General features: G+C 35.6%; 1 protein-coding gene across 3 annotated transcripts; it reads left to right on the top strand.

Annotated features, from left to right (window-relative positions):
- Positions 1 to 12,522: 12,522 nt before the first annotated feature.
- Positions 12,523 to 17,917, top strand: LOC132636376 (pectin acetylesterase 8-like). Of its 3 annotated transcripts, XM_060353217.1 has the most exons (14): positions 12,523 to 12,599; positions 12,722 to 12,782; positions 14,325 to 14,476; positions 14,575 to 14,657; positions 14,826 to 14,952; positions 15,107 to 15,186; positions 15,287 to 15,373; positions 16,123 to 16,247; positions 16,578 to 16,641; positions 16,730 to 16,783; positions 16,873 to 16,950; positions 17,128 to 17,212; positions 17,391 to 17,527; positions 17,621 to 17,917. In XM_060353217.1, the coding sequence occupies exons 3-14, from the start codon at positions 14,326 to 14,328 to the stop codon at positions 17,717 to 17,719; spliced, it is 1,170 nt and encodes a 389-aa protein (XP_060209200.1). In that variant the 5' UTR covers positions 12,523 to 12,599; positions 12,722 to 12,782; position 14,325; the 3' UTR covers positions 17,720 to 17,917. The 3 variants fall into 3 exon arrangements, with proteins under 3 accessions (XP_060209200.1, XP_060209199.1, XP_060209201.1); XM_060353216.1 differs by lacking the exon at positions 12,523 to 12,599 and having other exon boundaries at positions 12,633 to 12,782; XM_060353218.1 differs by lacking the exons at positions 12,523 to 12,599; positions 12,722 to 12,782 and adding an exon at positions 14,093 to 14,228.
- The last annotated feature ends 4,015 nt before the right edge of the window (positions 17,918 to 21,932 follow it).

Genomic DNA, 21,932 nt, shown 5'->3' with positions numbered 1-21,932 from the left:
GATCTACTAGGTCACAATACTCCTTCACATAATCCTTAAATACCTTGCCAACTATTACGAAATCATATATGAGGGGTAACTACCTCTAAGAGTTTATTTACTAACTCGGTTTCCTACCAAACTTATGGTCAATAAAAGTAATTTAGCATCTGATCTCACCAATATATATATATATATATATATATATATATATATATATATATATATATATATATATCTCATCAGGACCTAAGCGGACAATGTACCTGTGGCTACATTGGGTGACGACTCTAGATCTGGCCTCCTTGCTAAAGCATAGATACGGTTCAGACCAATGCCAGAGCTAGATGCTTCACCCTTGCCTCTACCCTAACTAGAAGATGTCTGAATTCCTCGCTCTGGGGCACGCACCGAAGGTGATGATGCGTCGACCGATCCCTTTGCTTGTGTCATACTGTCCCTAACACTCATCAGAAACTCCCTCGCAAAATGACCAAGATCTCCATAAGTATAACATGCACCCAACGACATGGTCCTGGGTAGTTCTTACCATAAATAGCATACCGCAGAGAAGGTAGCATTTTGTTATAGCCCGTATATTGTACGTTTGGAAAATTCTAAAGTCGTCGTGGAAAGTTAAGGGAGAAACCATTTTCAAAAGTTATATTAATGCACAAGTTGTCATGAATATTATTTGTGACTATTATTAGTATGGAAATATGGTAAGAGGCTAAGGGCAAGAAGAAAAATTCGCAAAATGACTTATGGAAATATTGCGGAAAGAATAGGGGCAAAACGGGAATTTCACCAAAAGGTTCATGAGCATTTAAAAAGGGCCATATTGTCCATGTGACAAAAAAAAATATATATGAAATGAAAAAGAAAAAGAATTAAAAAGGATGACAAATTAGTCTTCTTTTTATGGAATTTCAAGAAAACTCTAGAGAGGGGCATGTGCCCCTCACATGCCACAAAAACTATATGTATATATAGGGCCAAAGTCTTGAAAAAGAAGAAAAAAATCCATCACTTTCACTCTAGACAATTCAAGAAAAAGAGAGAGGGAGAAAAAAATTGGAGGGGGGTTCGGCCAAGGGAGGGGCTGGCCGAAACTTGCCCCTCAAGATTGATCAAGAAAAATTTGTTTCTTCAAGCTTCCCTACTAATTGGAAGGTCCTCTACGACGTGGAGTAGTTGTTGGAGCAAGAAAATCGTTCGTTGTGGTTATGAACAAGTCTACCCGATTAGAAAGGTTGAAGGAAAAAGGTGAGGTTTGATTTTCTTTATGTGTTTTATGGATGGTTTGCACATGTTGTGGTATGTGGAAATGAAAGCAATTAATGAAATTATGCATGTGGAAGTGTTGGCCGTATGTATGTAGTAGTGTGTAGGAATGAAGAATGAATTGTATTTAGTATGTTTGAATGTGTTGTAGTGTGAAGGAATGAATGAACAACCATGGGAATTGTGTGTTGAAGGGCTGGCCGAAAATGGACTGTTTTGTGTGTCAAGGAATGAATTAATTTTATTTAGTATGTTTGGGTTGTTGTGTTGTAGATTCTATGTTATAAAATGAAGGCTTAATGGTTCAAAGTGAGGTTGAAATCATGTGGGCTGTTTTGGTACTTGATGTAATCTTAATATGGTTTCTTGTATTTGTAAGGCTAATGTTGTTAAATTATGGATTGTTAGTGTAGTTGATGAATTTGGAAGAAAAGAAATGTATTGTTGATGTTTTCTTGGACTTGGAAGATTTCGGATTTGCTTGTGTATTGGATAGGCTGATTTGAACATTTTGTGGGATTGTCCGAAGTGTTTTTTTTTTTAATCTTGTTTAAGTGTTTTGGATTAGTACTTGAGTGTACGAATATTGATGTTGGTTCGATCGTATGCGGTTGATTTGAATGAAAACGGAATATTGTCGAATTGTATATAAAACAGCTACTAATGTTAGAATGTGTTTTGAACCTCTTATTGATGTTGTTGGTTTGGCCGGGTTGAATTCCCGGATTGTTGTTGTTGAATTGGGCCGAGCCATATTCTCGTGGTTGGTACATTTACAGGGGAGATGCTGCCGAAATTCCGACAGAATATAAATGAATGTGTTTGAAAGATTAGGGCAAGTATGTGACAACGAATCTAATGAATGGATGAATCCTCTTGAATGTAGATTAACAAGTTAGAGGCACAAACGTGATTAGTTGGTCGCGGCGCAGGTATGTAAGGCTTACCCTTTCTTTCTTTGGCATGTCCTAGAGCCAAGTAAGGTATAATGTGATATGCTGCCTTGGGGTAACTCTGTTATGTGATGCTGAGTCTGATTATGATTCTAATTCACTTCTTGACCTGAGTTTGTGATCCAAGTTCATCCCTTGATATAAGTATTTGATATAAGTATTTTGATATAAGTATTTTGGTACAAGTATTCTGATATACGTATTTTGATATAGGTATTCTGATATAAGTATTTTGATATAAGTGTCTCGATATAAGCATTTTGATATCAGTCTTCTGATATAAGTGTGTCGATATGAGTATTTTGATATAAGTATTCTGATGTAAGTATGCTGATATAAGTATTCCGAAGTAAGTATCCTGATATGAGAATTCCGAAATCAGTATCCTGATAAGAGCATTCTGATATGTTTATTCTGGTTCGAGAACTTCTTAAGATTTAATGTCCCTAACTTCCGTATACGATCTCGGATTGCTCTGAAATGTTCGAAGAGGTTTCTGTATCAAGACGTCTATAATTTTCTTATACGTAAGTATCGTTCCAAAATCTCTATTTGATCTGATTCGTAAGGACATCTGAAGGTGTCTGATATGACTATGATTCTGATTCCCCGAAGAAGGCTTCTGAAACGCTTATAAAGCGTTCTGTATTTCGAACGCTCGTAACTTTCTCATACTACGCCGGATTGACCTGAAATCTGTTCCGAGCCTCCAGGTATCGGTAAGTACACTGGTCCGTCGCGTCTTGATTTCTATGCATGTGGTTTCTCACTATTCTGCTCGTGCATATGTTATGATTTCCTTCACCGAGTCCCCGGCCGGTATGTATCGTGCGGATGGTTCGCCGAGTCCTCTGTTGAGGGCCGGGTTCCATATATGAATTCCGAAGCATGATGTGTCCGGTTCCGGGGTACTGTGTTATACGTCCGTCCCCGGTTACCGAGGATATATTATGAAGTATGATGTGTCCGGGCTTGGGGTGCCGTGTTATCTGTCCGCCCCGGGTACCGTGGTTATGTTATGATGTGTGACGGAGATCGGAGCAAATTTCCTGAAATATGATGTGTTGGGGCGCCAAAGGTAGGAGTGGCGACCACGTTCCTATGTTATCGCGCGCATCCCTTGGCATTGTTCACCGGTTCCTCGGCGTGTTACCTGTCCCCGAGGTTACCGTGTATATGATAGGATGTGACCGGTCCCTCGGCGTGTTATTTGTCCCCGAGGTTACCATATGTATGATATGGTATTTGTCCCGGCGTGGTATATGTCCCCGGGGTTACCGCGTATGTGATATGATATCCGATCCCGATATGTATGACTTATGTTGGAGAGTAAGCATTCTGACCTTCCGTATATTCTGTATTCCGTCTGATATACGACATCCTCTGAGTAATCTGTACGTTCTGTATTCCGTCCGATATGTGACATCATCGGAGCAATCGGTATGTTCTGTACTCCGTCTGACGTACGACATTATCTGTGCGTTCTGTACGTGCCACACTCCTTCTGATATCCGATAACGGTATGCACGATCTGTGTCTGGAAAGTGAGTATGTCAGCATTCCATATGCTCTGTATGATTTGTACGGTCTGTATGATCCGTATTGGTCTGTACGATCTGTGTCGGTCTGTATGATCCGTATTGGTCTGTACGATCTGTGTCCGTCTGTATGATCCGTATTGGTCTGTACGATCTGTGTCGGTCTGTATGATCCGTATTGGTCTGTACGATCTGTGTCGGCCTGTATGATCTGTATTGGTCTGTATGATCTGTGTCTGAGAAGTAAGTAATTTGGCAATCTGAATAATATGCTTACCCTTTGTACTATTTGTTTCGATTAAGGTTCTGCTTTCTGTATTTCATGCCTTACATACTCAATACATATTCCGTACTGACCCCCTGTTCTTCGGGGGCTGCGTTTCATGCCGCGCAGGTACTCCCAGATGAGTGGAAGATATTATAGAAGATGTTCCAGCGAAGATGGAAAACTCCATTTGCTCCTGGAGTGCTGCCGAGTCAGAGTATGTGTGCTGTGATGTCTGATATATGTTAGAGACTTTGCAGACAGTGTCGTGGGTATAGTATTTCAGTCTGTAAGCGGCTCCGTCAGCCGATATGTCGGTCTGTGTTATGTATTGAATTTTGTATGACTATAGATTTGTTCGTCTGGAAGCTTCGAGAAAGAACATTTCTGAAAGAAAGAAAAAAAAATTTACTATATATTTTATCTGATCTAATTTAAAAGTTTGGCGTAATTTTATGTGCGGCAGGAGTCTGAGGGTTCGCTCGACCCTAATTAAGGGTCGGGGGCCCATCACACCCTAGAAAGGTCGGGGGTGTGACACATTTCCTGTCTTAAGCCTATTTGCTGCTGAGAACATGTCGTACAGGAATTCGGCCCTTGCCCAAAATAAGTACCTCTATCATACAGAGATCCCCGAAACTGTGGAGGTGCACTGGCTGCTGAATAGGCTGAATATCTAGAATACTGTTGCCTCTAGCCTTCTCTGAACTCACTGGCAGCATTTGAAGATCTGGCCCTCTTGCCGTGGCCCTGGTCATGCTCATGCTCCGCCTTCCGCAGTTGCTTAAGCTTCTCAAGGTTTTGAGCATACGCCTGAAAACGGAAAATATCCATACCTAGATAAAGCGAAGCTTTTATACAATCATTAATAAAATGTGGCCCTAAACCAACTACAAACCGGTAAACTCAGTCCTCTATATCAACCACCACAGCTGGGGCATATCTAGCCAAGGAATCAAAAAGTAAACTGTACTCTCAGACACTCATGCTTCGCTGCCTAATATTCAAGAACCTATCTCCATGAGCCCGTCGAATCTCTGGCGGCACGTAATGGTGTATAAAAGCCTCTGAAAACTCTCGTCAAATAGCTGAAGGAGCATCCTCCCCTATAGATAACTCCCAAGTCTCATATCACTGTATCTCAACATCACGAAGTCTATAAGAATCCAAATCCATTGACTCAGTCTCACTAGCATGCATTACCCTCAACGTCCTCTGCATCTTATCGATAAACTCCTGGGGGTCCCCATTCTGCTTTGAACTAAAGAACTCTGGAGGGTCCAAATTAAGGAAATCCTTGACCCCGGCAGTAACTGCTCGGGCTGTATAGTCAACACTAACCCCCTGACATCGAGCTTAAGTGGCTACCAACCTAGTTAACAACTGAATGACATCTCGTATTTCCTGACCTGGGGCATCTGGCTGAGGAACTGGTGCCCCTCTGGAGAGGGTGGGGTATGTGAAGTTTGTGACGGAGACTCACTCTGAAACTCACCCTTAGCCCTCATAGCCCGTAGAGTACGGCTAGTCGCCCCATCTATCCGTGACTTTCCCTTCTGGGCAGCTGTAGCTTTCTTCGGAGGCATCACTGAAATCATAACATATTAGTAAGAAGCGAGTCCTTATAACACAACTCTATCGCACGATCTGAGATAAGAAAGAACGACAACATCCTGAATGTCCTGTAGCCTCCTGTCTATAAGTGTGGTGCACAACACACCCATAAATAAGACTCTATCAGAAACGGTCTGTAGACAACCCTACACATACATCCAAGACACAAATATGAAATATAGATGGGTCGTATATAACTTCTGACAATATCCTGCTATCTCATGTGCATAATAAGCGTAATGAACTAAAACTCCAAAAGATATATATATATATATATATATATATATATATATATATATATATATATATATATATATATATATATATATATATGTGTGTGCTGAATGACTGTGTAAGCTAACAAGGCTGCCATAGTTAAATGTACATAAAACAATAGAGGCTGACAAGGCCACATAACGTCCCACCATAACCGACATGTCTACAGACCTCTAATGGAATACAACTGTATAAAGGAAGGGACAGGGCCCCGTCGTACCTATGAATATATGAAAAATATCGTACCAAAATACTAGATTGCATCTCCGAGACGATGGAGTGCACCAACAGCCCCTGAACAGGAGCCCTAAGAATCTGGACCGCTAACCTGTCTATCCGAACCTGCAATGCATGAATGCAGCACCCCCAAGAAAAGGGGTGTCAGTACAGAAAATGTACTGAATATGTAAGGCAGCAAGAAGACATAATAAATATGATGTGAATCATAAGGGATACGAGAATCAGCCTGAACTGTAACCTGTCACTAAGAGCCATGAGTATGCATGATAATCTCTTAAAAATATTTATATCATATGTGCATATATACCTTCACCCATTCGCTGCCCCGTAGGACATCATAATCATCGTATACCAGCTGATCATGTGATTTGCGTAAATAACACCGTAGCCATTCCCCTTCCCCATAAAATCATGATATATAAGTATGTATATGTGTGTGTGTGTGTGTGTGTGTGCGCGCGCATATGATGTATGCAATACATGACAAAACTTATAAGGCCTGGAACTCCCTTCGGAGGAACTTTCAAGCTGAACTCCTTCGAGTTGCATTATACGGATCATTATTATTAACAGGTGCCCCCTTCGGGACGTTAGAATCAATCATGAAAGTGTATTTTAAAGATGATAACTTTATGTATGTCCCTTCGGGACTTCGGAACTCAAGGAACAACATACTTTAAAGCTCAACTAATGAATGAAAAAGGATAGGCCACTCTAATGTTCTAAGAGTAGAGTCGTTATCGAGTGACGTTCAATTACGTTTCATTTCATCTCATATGGGTCATGCCAAAAGAAAGAAAGGATAGCCTTAACATACCTGATCTTAGCTCAATGGCTCAAGCCCTCAACTCGTATCTGTTCCTCGACCTATATGATAACATTAATGACATTATCGTTAACCATACAAACGATTCTCTTAATTGTATAATGAAAATTTAACTTATCCTAAAACAAAATGGGCAGCATCTCCCCCGTTATTCTCATTTCACCTAACTCCATATACCAACAACAATAACCAGAACAATCCAATAAGTATATATATCATTAACAAGATACCATGTAGTAACAACAAGTCATAAACATTTCACGTCGACCGACAAACCCGGATACGATTAAAAAACACACTTCTCCAATATTTTCTTTCCTTCAAAATACATAGCAATGAAAACAAAAACAATATACTCAAGTTACTCCAATAATTTCCAGCCACAACACAACCCAAAAATATACCTAAAATCAGCCCATACAACAACAATAACTTATCCGATTTCTTGCAATAAATTTCATAGTTCCCATCTCACAATTTAGCTATGATCGGGATGGACTTTCCTATATCAAGAATAGGAGAATTCTTACCTTATATGCCAAGAACTACTCGTCTTCAATCTTACTTTACTTTGAAGAAATCACCATCCGTAGGAAATTGACGTAATGATTCACGTAACCGACATGGCGATAACTTCTAAGTCGTTATTATTCTCCTCTATTTGTCATCTATAACTTGGTCTTTCTTTTGCTTTCATAAGAATACGTTCTTGGAACTAACTGAAACCGAATATGGGGCCTTGCCTTACACTTTGAGATTATGAGCCCGTTTGGATTGGCTTATAAGTTGCTTATAAGCCGTTTTCAGCTTTTTAGTGTTTAGCTGGCCAGCTTAAAGTCATTTTGTGCTTAAAATAAGCTTAAAAAAATAATTGAGCCCGTTTGACTTAGCTTATCTAAAGTAGCTTATAAGCTGTATAAGCCAAAAAAAAAAAAATTGAGCTACCCCAACTTATTTTTTTTAGCTTATAAGCTGCTTAAAATAAGTCCATCTAAACAGACTCTATATCTACTATATGGATGTTATATAATATTTAATCATACGTGTGGGGTCCATAACCTTGTTCCTTACTTTAGATAAGGACACCTCATCATTTCATGCAACAATAAAATATATAACAAGATAATAGTCACCTTACTTCCTCTTTAAAGGCTACCACGTTGATGGCTATGAAACAATTATCCAACTAATCATTTTAATTAATTACCATAATTAATTCCTATCTCTCCCACTTTCCAACATTTAACCAATTACCCACATAATTAATTCTTTGATCTCAATCCACTTAAATAGTACTTATATACTCATTGTTATACTCATGTGATGTAGCACTAGTCCATAACCTCATTTGCCACACATAAAATATTATTTGCCATCATCATTGTCACAATTTTTCATCTTAAATCATTTGGGGAATTCATTCCTTGTATACACTGAGTTCTTGATTTTCATGCTTGAATCTGACCAAATCCTTCAGGCTCGGGCAAATTTGCTCATGTTGTACGGTTCAATTTCCTAGTCCAAAAATACGGGATATTAGAGCTTGGACCGTATTTCATTCGAATAAATTTCGAACCTCGATGAAATTTATTTTCTTCGATTTGTTTAACTTCTAATCCTTACGACACATATGTTCCATCACTTTAACCACCTATAAGCTTGGGGGATAACCTAGTTTTCAGTTACTTATGTCATTTAACTCGCACGCTTTCCAATGCATGAAAACACGAGATGTAACATCCTAGTCTGACAATAGAGTGAATTGAGCACTAATGCGGATTGTTTAAACCCAAACCCCCCTTTTTAGGGGGACTTTTCACTAGTTTTTTTTTTTTTTTTTTGTCGAGTTTATGATAAAAACGAATCACTTTTTTGTGGAAAACTAAACACTTTTTAGCAAATAAATACATTAATCATACATTGAAGCTCGTAAGTCAACCGTATTCTACGGATCTTTAATACTAGGTTGCGTTAAACCTTCCTTAGGGGATCACTAGAACCCTTACCCCGAACTTTGATACCAAAAAAATTTCTCTCTTGCTTGAAAAATCTTTTACCCTATTTTCCTTTAATAAATTAGGTGGCGACACTAAAATACTAAAATCCAATTAGAGCACCAGCAACCTCGTAGTAACTTTTATACTTTAACCCGCGTAAAAGTGAATCGTAACACCAGGCCTTTGTATGCTCCCTCCTAATGACTTGATTTAAACTGTAAGGCCTGTTCAAGTAGCTTGTTGATTAATTTTGGTGTTGTAAATGTCAGAATATGATCAATAAGGTTAGAAAGTACCTTAAACTCACTTTCAGTATCTTGGGGTATGTATTGGTACTCTGTTTGAACCCTGGAGAATGTTTGAAATTCCTTAGTGATAAAACTTGCTAACTGTATGGTGTATGATCACTCCATGCTAAATCTGAACTTGTTTACTGTCATTGAACTCACTCAAAAGTATGACATGAATTTGTTTAGGTGTACATCTCTATGTGATATTTATTTAAACTTGCAGAAGTTATAATGTTGTCATATTTTACTGAGAAGAACCCTGTCTCACTTAAGTCTCATAGATAATTATCTCAAAATGAAAAAAGGAACCAAGCATGTTTGTGCACATGACTTAAAGGTTCTGTTGCTTTGTTTGCATGCCTATGTTAAAGTACCTTCAGTCTGATATTTGGGACACTATGTATTTGCTTCTATATGAGTCTGTATAAGCAAGAACCTATGTATATCATGTATACTATTAGATAAATGTATCACTCTTTCTTCTCCGGTTCTGTCTGTTTGAGTCTAAATGAACATCAAGTGTAGAAAGTTCAAATATGTCTTCTTGTTGTTTTTCCTTTTGTATGGTGATTCTTTTCATGGAGATACCCAAGTATACAAAGATATATACTCAATTCTGTATACATATCAATGTATAAAGGTTGGTATATTCAGTATACAGAGGTATATCACTCATATAAACTCATTAATTTTGGCTGCTGATAAGTCTTTTATGACCTTTGGGCCTCTCCCTTTACATCTTGTTGTTGGACCATGATTTTTATGCTGTTTTGATTATCCTGTTTGAGCCTGTTTGTTTGACTTTGCTGAAACAACTCATCTTGGCCTTGAATTCTCTTTGATGCTATTTGATTTGGGCCTGAATTTCTTCCCAAAGCGTTCTACTTCATTTGCTTGATTTGTCCATTTAACATGTTTAAGTATGAAATTACCTATGCCTTAGTTTAACTTCATAGATTTAGGCATTTACTAATTTTTATTCCTTTTATGTCCTATGTGATTCAACCTAGGCCATTCGGGCCTCTTCTTGCATTAAACCTGTTGGGCCAGAGGCCCAACCATATTACCTGATCGAGTCTGTTGTAAAAATCGAAAGGGAACCAAATATATTGAAGGCCCAACCATGGGTGAAAATGGTAAAGGCACAACTATGAGTGAAAATAGTAATTAGTGGGCTTAGGTAGGCCCACCAGCCTAAACTTTTCTTCTTTTATTTCAAATTATATGCAAATGTATTGTAAATACTTGAAATTATTGACACCTTTATGTATTCTAGAACTTAAGGAAAAACGCCTAGTATTTTAGGTAAGTTGACCCAAAACGGTTTTTTCAAACACGGCTAACTTTCCACTTTGCATATAGTTGAATTTACTAAATTTTCTAAGTCTAAAACTGTTTAGTGCTTTGCTAAGGTAAGTGATTCTCAAAATTTTTAAGTATAAATGTCGGGCCCTTTTGCCCCTTTGGAAATTAAATGAGTAAGAACAACAGAAATGGGCTTTGAAACTTTGAGGAAATTTTGAGACTTAATGGGTTGAAAGCCCAGAACCCGCGGACTGCAAAAATAAAAGAAAAAATATGCATTTGAGCCAGTTTGAGGAATGACGGATCTGAGACTCGGAATAATGACTTGACCATATGGTCTTCAATGAAATTAATTGGATCTAAATAAAATATCTTCATTTTCCTTATATAAAAACCGGATATACTCCATATTTTCTTATAGTATACGCATCAAACCCATAGGTAGTATTAGGATTAAAATAGTAGTGACTCTACTTGGGAGAGATCCCGGGTGTGTTTTAGTCTGGAAATAAAGTGAGTTGAACACTTATGCGGATTTTTAAAACCAAAAATCCCTTTTCTAAGCACTTTTGCCAAAAAAAAAAAAAATCTTGAGTTTATGATAAAAAATGAATGACATTTTTGTTGAACGTTAAAATTTTTAGCAAATAAATACATTCATCAAACATTGAACCTCGTAGGTCGATCGTATTCTACTGATCTTTAATACTAGGTGCGTAAAACCTTCCCTAAGGGATCACCAGAACCGTTACGTCGAACTTTGGTACCAAAGGATTTTTCTCTTGCTTGAAAAAAATCCTTTTACCCCATTTTCCTTAATAAATTAGGTGAAGACTCTAAAAAATTAAAATCCAATTTAAAGCACCAACAACCTCGTAGTTTAGTAACTTTTATGCACGCGCATAAAAGTGAACCGTAACAATATATACTAACTATATAAATTAAACCTCAATGGAAGGAGGTTATATATCTTAATATTTTATAATCACAAGCATCTTCATTTATGCATGGTGAGATGAGATTTCTCTTTACCTTTCTCTACACGCTTAGTTATTTAAAAGAGGTTGTTTTCTCTTATAAAAGTATGACATTACCGAACAATTAGAAAAAGATATAACATGAAGTGTTAATAAAAAAGACATCAATGCTTAAAACCTAATCTATATGAATTTGTAGGTTAAAGAATAATTTTTGAAATATTTTTAAAATTTAGATATTAAAAAAATATTTGAGGTTTCTCCAACAGCGCAAAGCGCGGGCAAATTCCAGTGTATATAAAAGTTTTTGATTAGACGAAACACAAAATGCCAACAAACATCACAAGTGAATAAATTACTTTAGACGAAACACAAAATGTCAAACAAACATCACAAGTAAATAAATTACTTTAGCTTTTTAACCTATGCAATTAAATATCTTTCCAAAAAAGAATGTTGGACAATAAAATGACTTTACTCTTTTGTTCCCTTCCGTGGCAAGCGGTTTGGTAGTACTATATTTCAAGATTACTTAGCAATAATATGCTGACCCTTCTGCACACTTTATCATCCATAAAAGCATTTAAATTTTAATTTGAATCCGTCTTCGCCGCAAATATTTCAAAAAAAAAAAATGTAAAAGTTTAATCAATTAATAATTACCTCATTTTCTTTTTAGGTAATTTTTTTAATTTTTACTTTTCATTTTTAGTATATTTTGTATATCTTTAGTTTAAGATCGATAAGATTCAAAACTCTTTTTTATATTTTAAAATTTCGTAGCAAATCAAAATCAGACGAAACAAATTGAAATGGAGGCAGTATGTTGAGTTGTACGACATGAGTATTTTCGTATTATCATTATTCCTTAGGGGCATTTTAATACTTCGATTTCAACTCTTTTATCTCCCTTCAAGCTGACACGTATAATATTTGTGGGATACAACTGGATACACGTACTCCTTCCTGCTTTCTTACCATTTATTCACAAAAAATTAGTTTTCTGTAACAAAGAAGCCGAGCTTTCTTCCTTGTGTAAAAAAGAAAAAATGCATGTTAGCTTCAATTATTTTGCTTACTTAGCCAGCAATCTGTACCCATTTCAGTTATCTTTGTTTAATACCCACTGTCCCCCAGAATTAACAGTTATGGTGTATTTGCCTCTATTTATTTGCAGGCAAGAGGTGTCATTATGCATGAATTGGAACGTCCCTAATTCCACACCCCAAAAAGCTAAGGTAAGTAGTAATTCATATTGTCCTCCTACTTGATCCCTTTCTCTATCGTTTAATTATCCTTTGGTTTTCTCCTTATTAGTAGTGTTGGTTAGTAATCGGTGTAATTTAATTTTTCCATGTGCATTATACTATTTGTTGCACCATTTGTTTTTTTGATATTTTGTTGTCGTATTTTTCTTGATATTATATTTCAAATTTTTTTTCTTTTGAGTCAAGGGTCGGCCAGAAACGTCTGAGAGTGTAAGTTCTGCCCTACGCTCCTTAGACCTCACTTATATGACTACACTGAGTGTGTTGTTGTATACACTCTCCAAAATACATATGCATCACGATCGGCTAGATAAAATCAAAAAGCTAAAATAGAGGAAGAAAATACTTCTTAGTTCTGCTAAATTTTCCTCTATTCTAGCTTGGTTAAAATGAAAACCTTTGATTCTATGCTATTCACTTGCCAATAAAGTTCTTTTTGCGTTTGTGCTTTTGTTTTCTTTTAATTCGATGAATAGTGGAGTTTGGTTTATAAGAATATGTATTTTCATCTTCTTCTTCTTTTTTTTTTTTTTTTTGCTTGGGTGCTTCTAGCACTAGGCACATTGAGTTGCCATCTTGACAAAAAAATCTTATTAAAAGGAAAGAACTTTATGAAGTTAAGGTGTTTAACTATTTTTCTAAAACAACCGAGTAGTTTTATTTTCCCATAAGTGATTTTATCATAAATATCTGTCCTTGTTAGTTAAACTTGACCTCGACCCTGATCCTGATGTAGTGGATGACCACCTATTGCAAATTGCGATGGTGTCCAGGTTATCACGATCACGATCTACTATTTAAGTTTTACTTCTCTAAGAGTGCAAACTTGTGACCGCTTTCGCAGTGCACTAGTTGACAACAAAAAACTGCAATGTTCTAATGGGTTTCAGGTGATTCGAAACTCACCTGAGCTTCTAAAATCTCAACCCGAACCACCCAACAAGTTTCAAACGGTAAAATCAACTTGTAAAACGGGCTAAAATTTTACATTGGGACATAAATACTAAAAACGAGAGATTGAATTACTATACCAATATACTCAAATGTCGACTTTATCCCTAAATAACAACAAGTACACATGACCACCCCAAGCAAGATGTTTTCCCGCTTCTATGGTGGTAAATTAGACAACAACAGCTCAGATAATCACCATGCATAGACATACGTTGCCTAAACGCTCCATTTAACTGCCTCAACCGATTAAGTTGGCTGACCTTACAAATCTTTAGGTCTCAAGAAAAATAAAATTTGAGAATATTTTGACAAGTGTATGATTCTAATGTTGTGGTTTTCTATTCTAAGGCCTAATTTCCCGCTGCTCCAACTTATATCGTTGGTCATCCACCTATATATAGATCGTCCTGCAATTCATTAATCAGGGTCAATATATCTTTTGCAACATATATATTTTACCAAGTACACCTTCAGAATATTTTTTTTTTCTCTATCCATTTGCATTCTTTTTATGTTATAATCAAAATCTCACCCATTCTTTAATTTTATGTTTTACAGGATGATGATGGTTACGAGATCTCTTCAACTTTGTATCTTACTTGTTTGCTCTTTGACCATCGTCACAATTAAATGTGCAAAAGCAACCCAAACCCCAGATTTATATAATGTCACAACAACAATAGTTCATAGTGCCGTGTCAAAAGGAGCAGGTTAATTAATATTATCACTTATGTACAAGTATAAACTTTTAATTAGAAAATTAAGTAGCTTAATTTGAAGAGTTCTGTTAACATTATTTACTTGGCAGTGTGCTTGGATGGATCACCTCCAGCATACTATTTTGAACCAGGATTTGGAGAAGGAGTTGAAAACTGGATTGTACAACTTCCTGTAAGTCGTGTATAACACATGTTTAATTCTACTAAACCCCACTTATTTGGAGTAGTTTTCTTTACTATGTGAGACGAGCATTATAAATGTACGTATTTATCCTCTAGCTAGATATAGTGCTGTTTCAAAAGTTTATTAAATCTTCGAAAACATTGACTTTGTTCATAGGGAGGAGGATGGTGTGTAAACGCTACAAACTGCGCAAAACGTGCCAATGGCAGGCTTGGTTCATCAAAACATATGAATCCAATGGAATTTCAAGGAATTCACAGTAAGAATAAGATTGCAAATCCAGGTACTCTTGGGTCAATATGTCCTCCTGAAATTTCAATGAATTTCTTTTCTTAAAAATGAAGATAATCAAACATTTCAAGAATCCCAACATAATTATGTTGCAGTGGTGCATTATTGTTCACATAGCATATGAAAATTTTATGTAAAATATGCAGATTTTTACAATTGGAACAAAGTCATTGTTGCATACTGCGATGGTGGATCGTTCATAGGAAATGCTGAACATGTTGATCCAGTATGTTTTATTCAAAGCTATAATTCTGAATTCCAATTTATAATATTTATTTTTGTTGCTCGATTTTTTTTTATCATTCCATACATTTTGCTCTGTTTAGGCTACCAATATGCATTATAGAGGGGCAAGGATTTATACTGCAGTAATGGAGGAGCTGCTTGCAAAAGGATTAAAGAATGCCAAAAATGTATGTAAATTCTATTACAATTGAAATAATTGACTGCGTAATTATGCTGCTACTTATTATCATTTCAGCTCTTTTATATAAATACATAAATTTTGTTTATAGAACTAATTTCAACACTTAAAAAACTTATTGATACTTAATGCTTATCATCGATTTACAATCTGCTAACCTAGACGGGCTCTACACATCCCCTATAACATGATTTAGTTATATACACATACTATATTTCAAAGCCAAACACCAAATACCCGTACAAAAAGTAAAAGAATCTACCCAAAAGCTATCTTTATAACCCTATTAGTCTTTTTTTAATCAGTCATATATATGCTAGCAAATATATGGATAATATTGCATTTTTTGCATAATTTATTGTGACGGCTTGCTTTCAATAGGAAAAATGGAATCTATATATATAGCGCGGCTTTGTTTCGATAAACAAAAGATACAGAACCAGATGGAGATCTAATTGTTCTAATATATACAGAACCAGGATTAGTCATTTTCTGACAAAACTATTAATAGGGTAATGTAATTTAGGATCTATTTTATATAGGAGTATTAACCGTCTGACTTTAAAATGTAAGGATTATGTCTAAGACTGAGTCATATTATTGGGGTGTTTAATTTTTATGCAGTTTTGCTCTAATTGATTTAGTATATTAAGTTTTTAACTCATATTTTCATTAGTAACACAGTTTTGTTTAAGAAAAATTCTTCTGTGATCTCAATATTTTATTTTGCTATTGCAGGCCATCCTAGCTGGTAGTTCTGCTGGCTCATATGCAGCAATATTATACTGTGATCGCTTCCGCAGTTCATTGCCAAAAACCTCTAGAGTGAAATGTTTGGTTGATTCTGGCTATTTTGTTCATTTGTAAGATTGTTAATGACTTTACATGCATATGACCATTTCTTAGCAAATTATTCTTATACTCCCTCCGTTTCAATTTATGTGAACCCATTTGACTGGACACGGAGTTTAAGAAAGTAGAGAAGACTTTTAAACTTGTGGTGTAAAATGAGTCACATATATTTTGTGTGGCTATGAATCATTACATAAAGGTAAATTGTTTCCAAATATAGAAAGAGATCATTCTTTTTTACACGGACTAATAAGAAAATGAGTTCACATAAATTGAAACAGAGGGAGTATGATTTATTAGAACTATCATCTAACTTTGAATATCCATCTTTCTCATAATAGCAAGGATCCTGTGCTCGCAAAACCTTGGGAAACCTATCACCTTAAAGGACTCGCCACTGTACAAGTAAAATCTTCTCCCCTTCTTATAAGTGCTGACAAAGAATTATGTGTTATTCCTGTTTATGTGACTATTTTCTTTATGTGAGTTACAGGAACCTTTCAAAACGTTACCGAAAGCATGCACTTCAAAAATGAAACCAGAATTGGTACAAATTGTTCCCTTGATTGATCAGTTGTTTTCTTGTGTCTTTTGCAAATAAATTAATGTCCATAAAAATCTTCCAATTTGCCGCAGTGCCTCTTCGCAGAGAACATTCAACAATATACCAAGACACCGATTTTTATTTTCATGTCAGCATTTGATAATATCGTGGTACGTAATTGATTTTATTAGTTTGTCGTCCATTTTATTTACTCGGGTGCAAAAGAAGAAAAATCTTTTATGATATTTCAAAAGGTTTTTCCATAAACAAAGTTTACTTAATTAGATTATCATTTAACTGACATTTATTATTCTAGCGTCTTCTCATAAATGAGCTGTGTTTTGCAGATAGCATATACTTTAACAGGAAGTACAACATATGCGTGCATTAAAAACGGGACATGCACAAGAAGTGAGAACAATACCATACAAGGTTAGTTCACATGAGTAAACAAAAATAACTTTAGTTCCTCAACAAAATTTTAACGTACATTCGAAACGTATATTGAAAGAATTAAAGAGAATCAAAACTAGAGGTGAAGAATACACCTTCCAAAAAGAGAAGTACACAACTACAGTTATATTTCTAATATTTTTGTTATATATTTCAGGAATGAGGTCCGATTTCTTAAATGCATTACCAAAAGGAAATCCTAAACTAAGAGGAGTTTTCATTGACGCAGTCCCTCATCATACCAACATTTTAACAAGGTGGACTCTTCAAAATTCCACCGTGATTCATAATGTGGTAAGATATTATTTATTTATTTATATTTGGAAATGCAATTTTAAAATGATGCTGGCTGACTATACTATTTGCACCATTTGGTTGTTTGTGCAGTCTGCCCCAAAGGCATTTGCTGATTGGTACTTTGATCGGAATTACACATATTTGATAGATGAACATAACTTGCCAGTCCCAGATATAGTCCCAAAGTAGCTCATTGATGGGCAGCCCAATAAGGAGGATAATCTTTTATAAGCTTGTGTTTATTTATTCCAAGAAAAGATGTTCAAAATTCATCAATTGCTGACAATGAAACTTTTTGATGTATATGTAAACTGTTTCCCATATATACCAAATCCGATGACAAGGAGATCCCTTTGACAAAAGTAATCAAAAACTTCTTGCCTCCAATATTTTGACTTAAGTCTTACTTATTAATTCATCTAATCTTTTACTTATTTACTTATTATTTTATGTATTGTGCATCTGCTACACATAATTCAACTATTGTTGAATCTGTATATTTCTCGTGTATCATTCGGAGGAACAGTCCTCAATATAAAGAAGTATGAAGGGCTAAGGTTTTGAAGAGTTTGAATAAGATGAGTTCTTTGCATTTTGCACCCTCAACGTGTGCATTATTTTTGTATTTTTTGACTTGCACTGCCTGTCCTCTTATTTTATGCTTTGCTCTCTAATCTATTTATTTTCTTGCAAAAGCATAAAAATGTTCAGTTTGGAAAGGGTAATTTAAGAATAGTTAAAAACTATAGGATATGCAGAAATTACTATGGTTCATAATCGATAACCCAACCGCAAAATTGACTTATTGACTTTGAGTTATTGGATCATCGGTTGCTGAACGGATTTTTTTCTTATTGGGTAAACCGTTAACCCGTTAAGAATTTCTTATTGGGTAAACCGTTAACCCGTTAAGAATTATTATAGTTATAGTTTTACTTCTAGGTAGAAAGTATTCATTGAGAGTTGCGTTGGTGATCTGTATTGGAAATTTGGAACATTATCTATCTGGTGTGTGAATATTCATTTTGCCCTCCATAATTATTATTTATGGATTGAGACAGTGAGTTGTCTTCAGAAAGTTGTGATTCTTGAAATGCAGACGAAGTTGGAAATTTGTATTGAAAATGAAATTAGTACTATTAGTTATTTGCAATTGATCATCCATTTTGTATTTTCTGTTAGTTACTATATATCTTTTAATCAAAGCAATTTGCAATTTGGTACAAATTACAACATCTGCTTGCACAATGCATAAGCAAAATAATTGGGAAGTTCTGATTTTAATTTCATTGGTGGACTACATGTTGTGATTTTAATTTTCATTATCTCTTAGATTTACAGATACATCGCCCGATAATTGCTAACCCGACACAACACCAACCGATATCTTATCGGTTGGCTAGCGGATTAGTAAATTTAGAAGTTGATAACCAATAAGCCGAACCGTTAAACATAATTATCCGCCTCATAAGCAACCCTAGAAATTAATACAACAAGGTTGATGTTCGGTCAAAGATGCATATAATTTGCCATTGTTGCCTCACATTTTAATACATTTAATCGTCTTTTGAGTACAATTATAATGAGTTGTGCTTAATATTATATCTTTACTATGTAGGAATAAAGCGGTGTTAAGATGAAGAGATTCGGATCAAAATTGAATAAAAAGTGGAAAAGAAAATAAAAGGAGACAAGAGGGGAGACATCAATTATTGGGCTAATGATTGGATTTGAAGGAAAATATTTTATTGATAAACTTTATGAATCTCTAAAATATCTCTTGTTCTTTCTTGTTCTCTCTCTCTTTTTTTTTTTTTTTTTTTTTTAAATAGCTAGTAGCACCCCTATTTATAATAGTATGAAACCTAGTTTAACTCAAAACAGAAAATCCTATTCATATACTATTTTGACTATAAATCCTAACCAGTCATGAATAAAAATATCAAATCCTAATCAAATTTGGTTTCCTACAACTTTGAATTATTATTTCCAACATTCTCCCGTAATTCAAAGTTGTATATCTAACTCTTGATCCACTTGTCACCATCTTCAAATTGCTGAGGCACTTGTTTCCAACTCATCAATTGTTGAAGCACTTTCTCTTCAACCATCACTCACCATCTTCCAATTTTATTGAAGCACTTGTCTTCAATCCTGTTGATGCACTTGTCACCAACACCAAATTTTGTTGAATCACTTGTCTCCAACCCCGTTGATGCACTTGTCACCAATACCGTTGATGCACTTGTCACCAACCTTCAATTTTTGTTGAAGCACTTGTTTCCAACCCCCTTGATGCACTTGTCACCAACACCAAATTTTGTAGAGCACTTGTCTCCAACCCCGCTGATGCACTCTGTCACCAACACTCAATTTTGTTGAAGCACTTATCTCCAACCCCGCTGATGCACTTTGTCATCAACACTCAATTTTTTTGAAGCACTTATCTCCAACCCCGTTGATGCACTTTGTCACCAACCTCGTTGGTGCACTTGTCACCAATTTTTTTTTTTTTTTTAAATCCAATTTCTAGAGAAGATTGGTCTTTGCTTTGCACCTCTTGAAACCTGCAATATTTTTTTTAATCATTCTCAGCATAATTATTTTTCATGCCTATAATATTGGCCCGACATTTGCCTACATAATTCTTGGCCACGACGGGTGACACACATTGGCTAGTGCCGCCCACCAGCAGCACAAGCTATTTGATTTCTATAAGGATTGTAGAAGATCTAATACCAATTTAAAGGAAAATATTTTATTGATAAACTTTATGATTCTCTAAAATATCTCTTGTTTTTTTTTTTTTTTTTTTAAATAGCTAGTAGCACCCCATTTATAATAGTATGAAACTTACTTTAACTCAAAACAGGAATTTGTATTCCTATACTAACTTGACTTTAAATCTTAACTAGACATGAATTAAAATATCAAATTCAAATCAAAGTTGGTTTCCTACAACTTTAAATTATTATTTCCAATAGGATTTGATCATGAGGTCATGATTGAATGAAGTAAATATTGCAAAGGGACTCAAGGAAGTGGCAATTAGAATTGAAAGATGTCACGACCAAACTAGTGGATCGAGCGGGCACCCACACTAACCCAATGGTGGGCGAACCCTTCTCCTATTCAACATTCAGTTCAAACATATGACAAGTTATTAGAATGAATTAAGCAGTCTCAAAACTTAAATAAACTACTAAGTGTGAAATACTAATACATCATCCCCGGACTATGGTCTGAATCAGTACAAGAGCCATTAAATACGATAAGTCTAAAGACTACAAGTTTGACATATAAATATTGTCTCAGAATGCAAAGGAAAGACAAGTAAAGATAGAAGAATCTCCAGGATGCGGAATCCATTAAGTGCTCACCCTGGAAACTCTAAAAGGGAGCCTCGGGATCACTTACGAGGTGCGGAAGAAGAACCTGCTACAAACTCTGCACTCAGAAAAAGAGTACAAAAAGGTAGTATCAGTACAAACACCATGTACCAGTAGTTATCATAGGCTGAAAACAATTAGTTCACATATATATGAAAAAAGAAATTGAAAAGTAGACACACAAGCAGTAGAACAAAAATTACAACACAATCCCAGATTAGGAACAATACACATGATATAAATGCCATAGCAGAATCAATGATATGTGATAAGTCCAAGTGCATTTGTGTTTTGATGATTGTCAAACTATTTCAGAACCAGATAGAGACCTGGTCTACAACCTGCTCTCTGTGCACCTTGCACCATTAGTAGGGAACAACTTTAAAGCTAAGCCACTTACTGCACACAAGTACAGCTGTGAGTTGGCCCATGCTTTAGGTCAAAGTGAATGAGTGGTCTTTATCTATCCCACATGTTCCCACTATATATATAACATGTTGGCAACATTTTGAGTAGACTTAAAAAACCTGATCAAAATTGTGCAAAATCTGCCGACGCAAGTTTCTCGAGATCTCTCAAGAACAACATCATCTATAGGCTGAAAAACCAAATCCAAACACAAGATATTTTCTATGTTTTTAGGTTGTTTTAGGTCTTTGTTTACTTGTGCTTAAACTGTCAACCTACTCTTCCAAAAAAGAAAGTTGTTTGTAGGCATTGTAAATTCTCAAGGTTGTTTCCACAAGCTCTTAAGTGGTACACTAGGCTAGAGTGAGTCTAAGTGTATTAGTTTCCTTGGCTAGAGGTAGTAAAATGGAGGTGCTTACAATCAGTGTATTGTAAGGGTGGAGGGACTATGAGAGTTAGTTCCTAGATTACATAAGTGTTATTGTAAGGGCGAGGGATTATGGGAGTTAATTCCTAACTTATGATAGAGTTGTAACTTGAAGTTGCTCGCGTAGTGAAATTGAAATCCTACTGGTGTAGGTCGTGGTTTTTAATCCCTTGAGCAA

This window comes from Lycium barbarum, chromosome 4 (genome assembly GCF_019175385.1).
Source record: "Lycium barbarum isolate Lr01 chromosome 4, ASM1917538v2, whole genome shotgun sequence".
NCBI classification, from domain to species: Eukaryota; Viridiplantae; Streptophyta; class Magnoliopsida; order Solanales; family Solanaceae; genus Lycium; species Lycium barbarum.
This window is presented reverse-complemented; position numbering and strand designations above follow the sequence as displayed.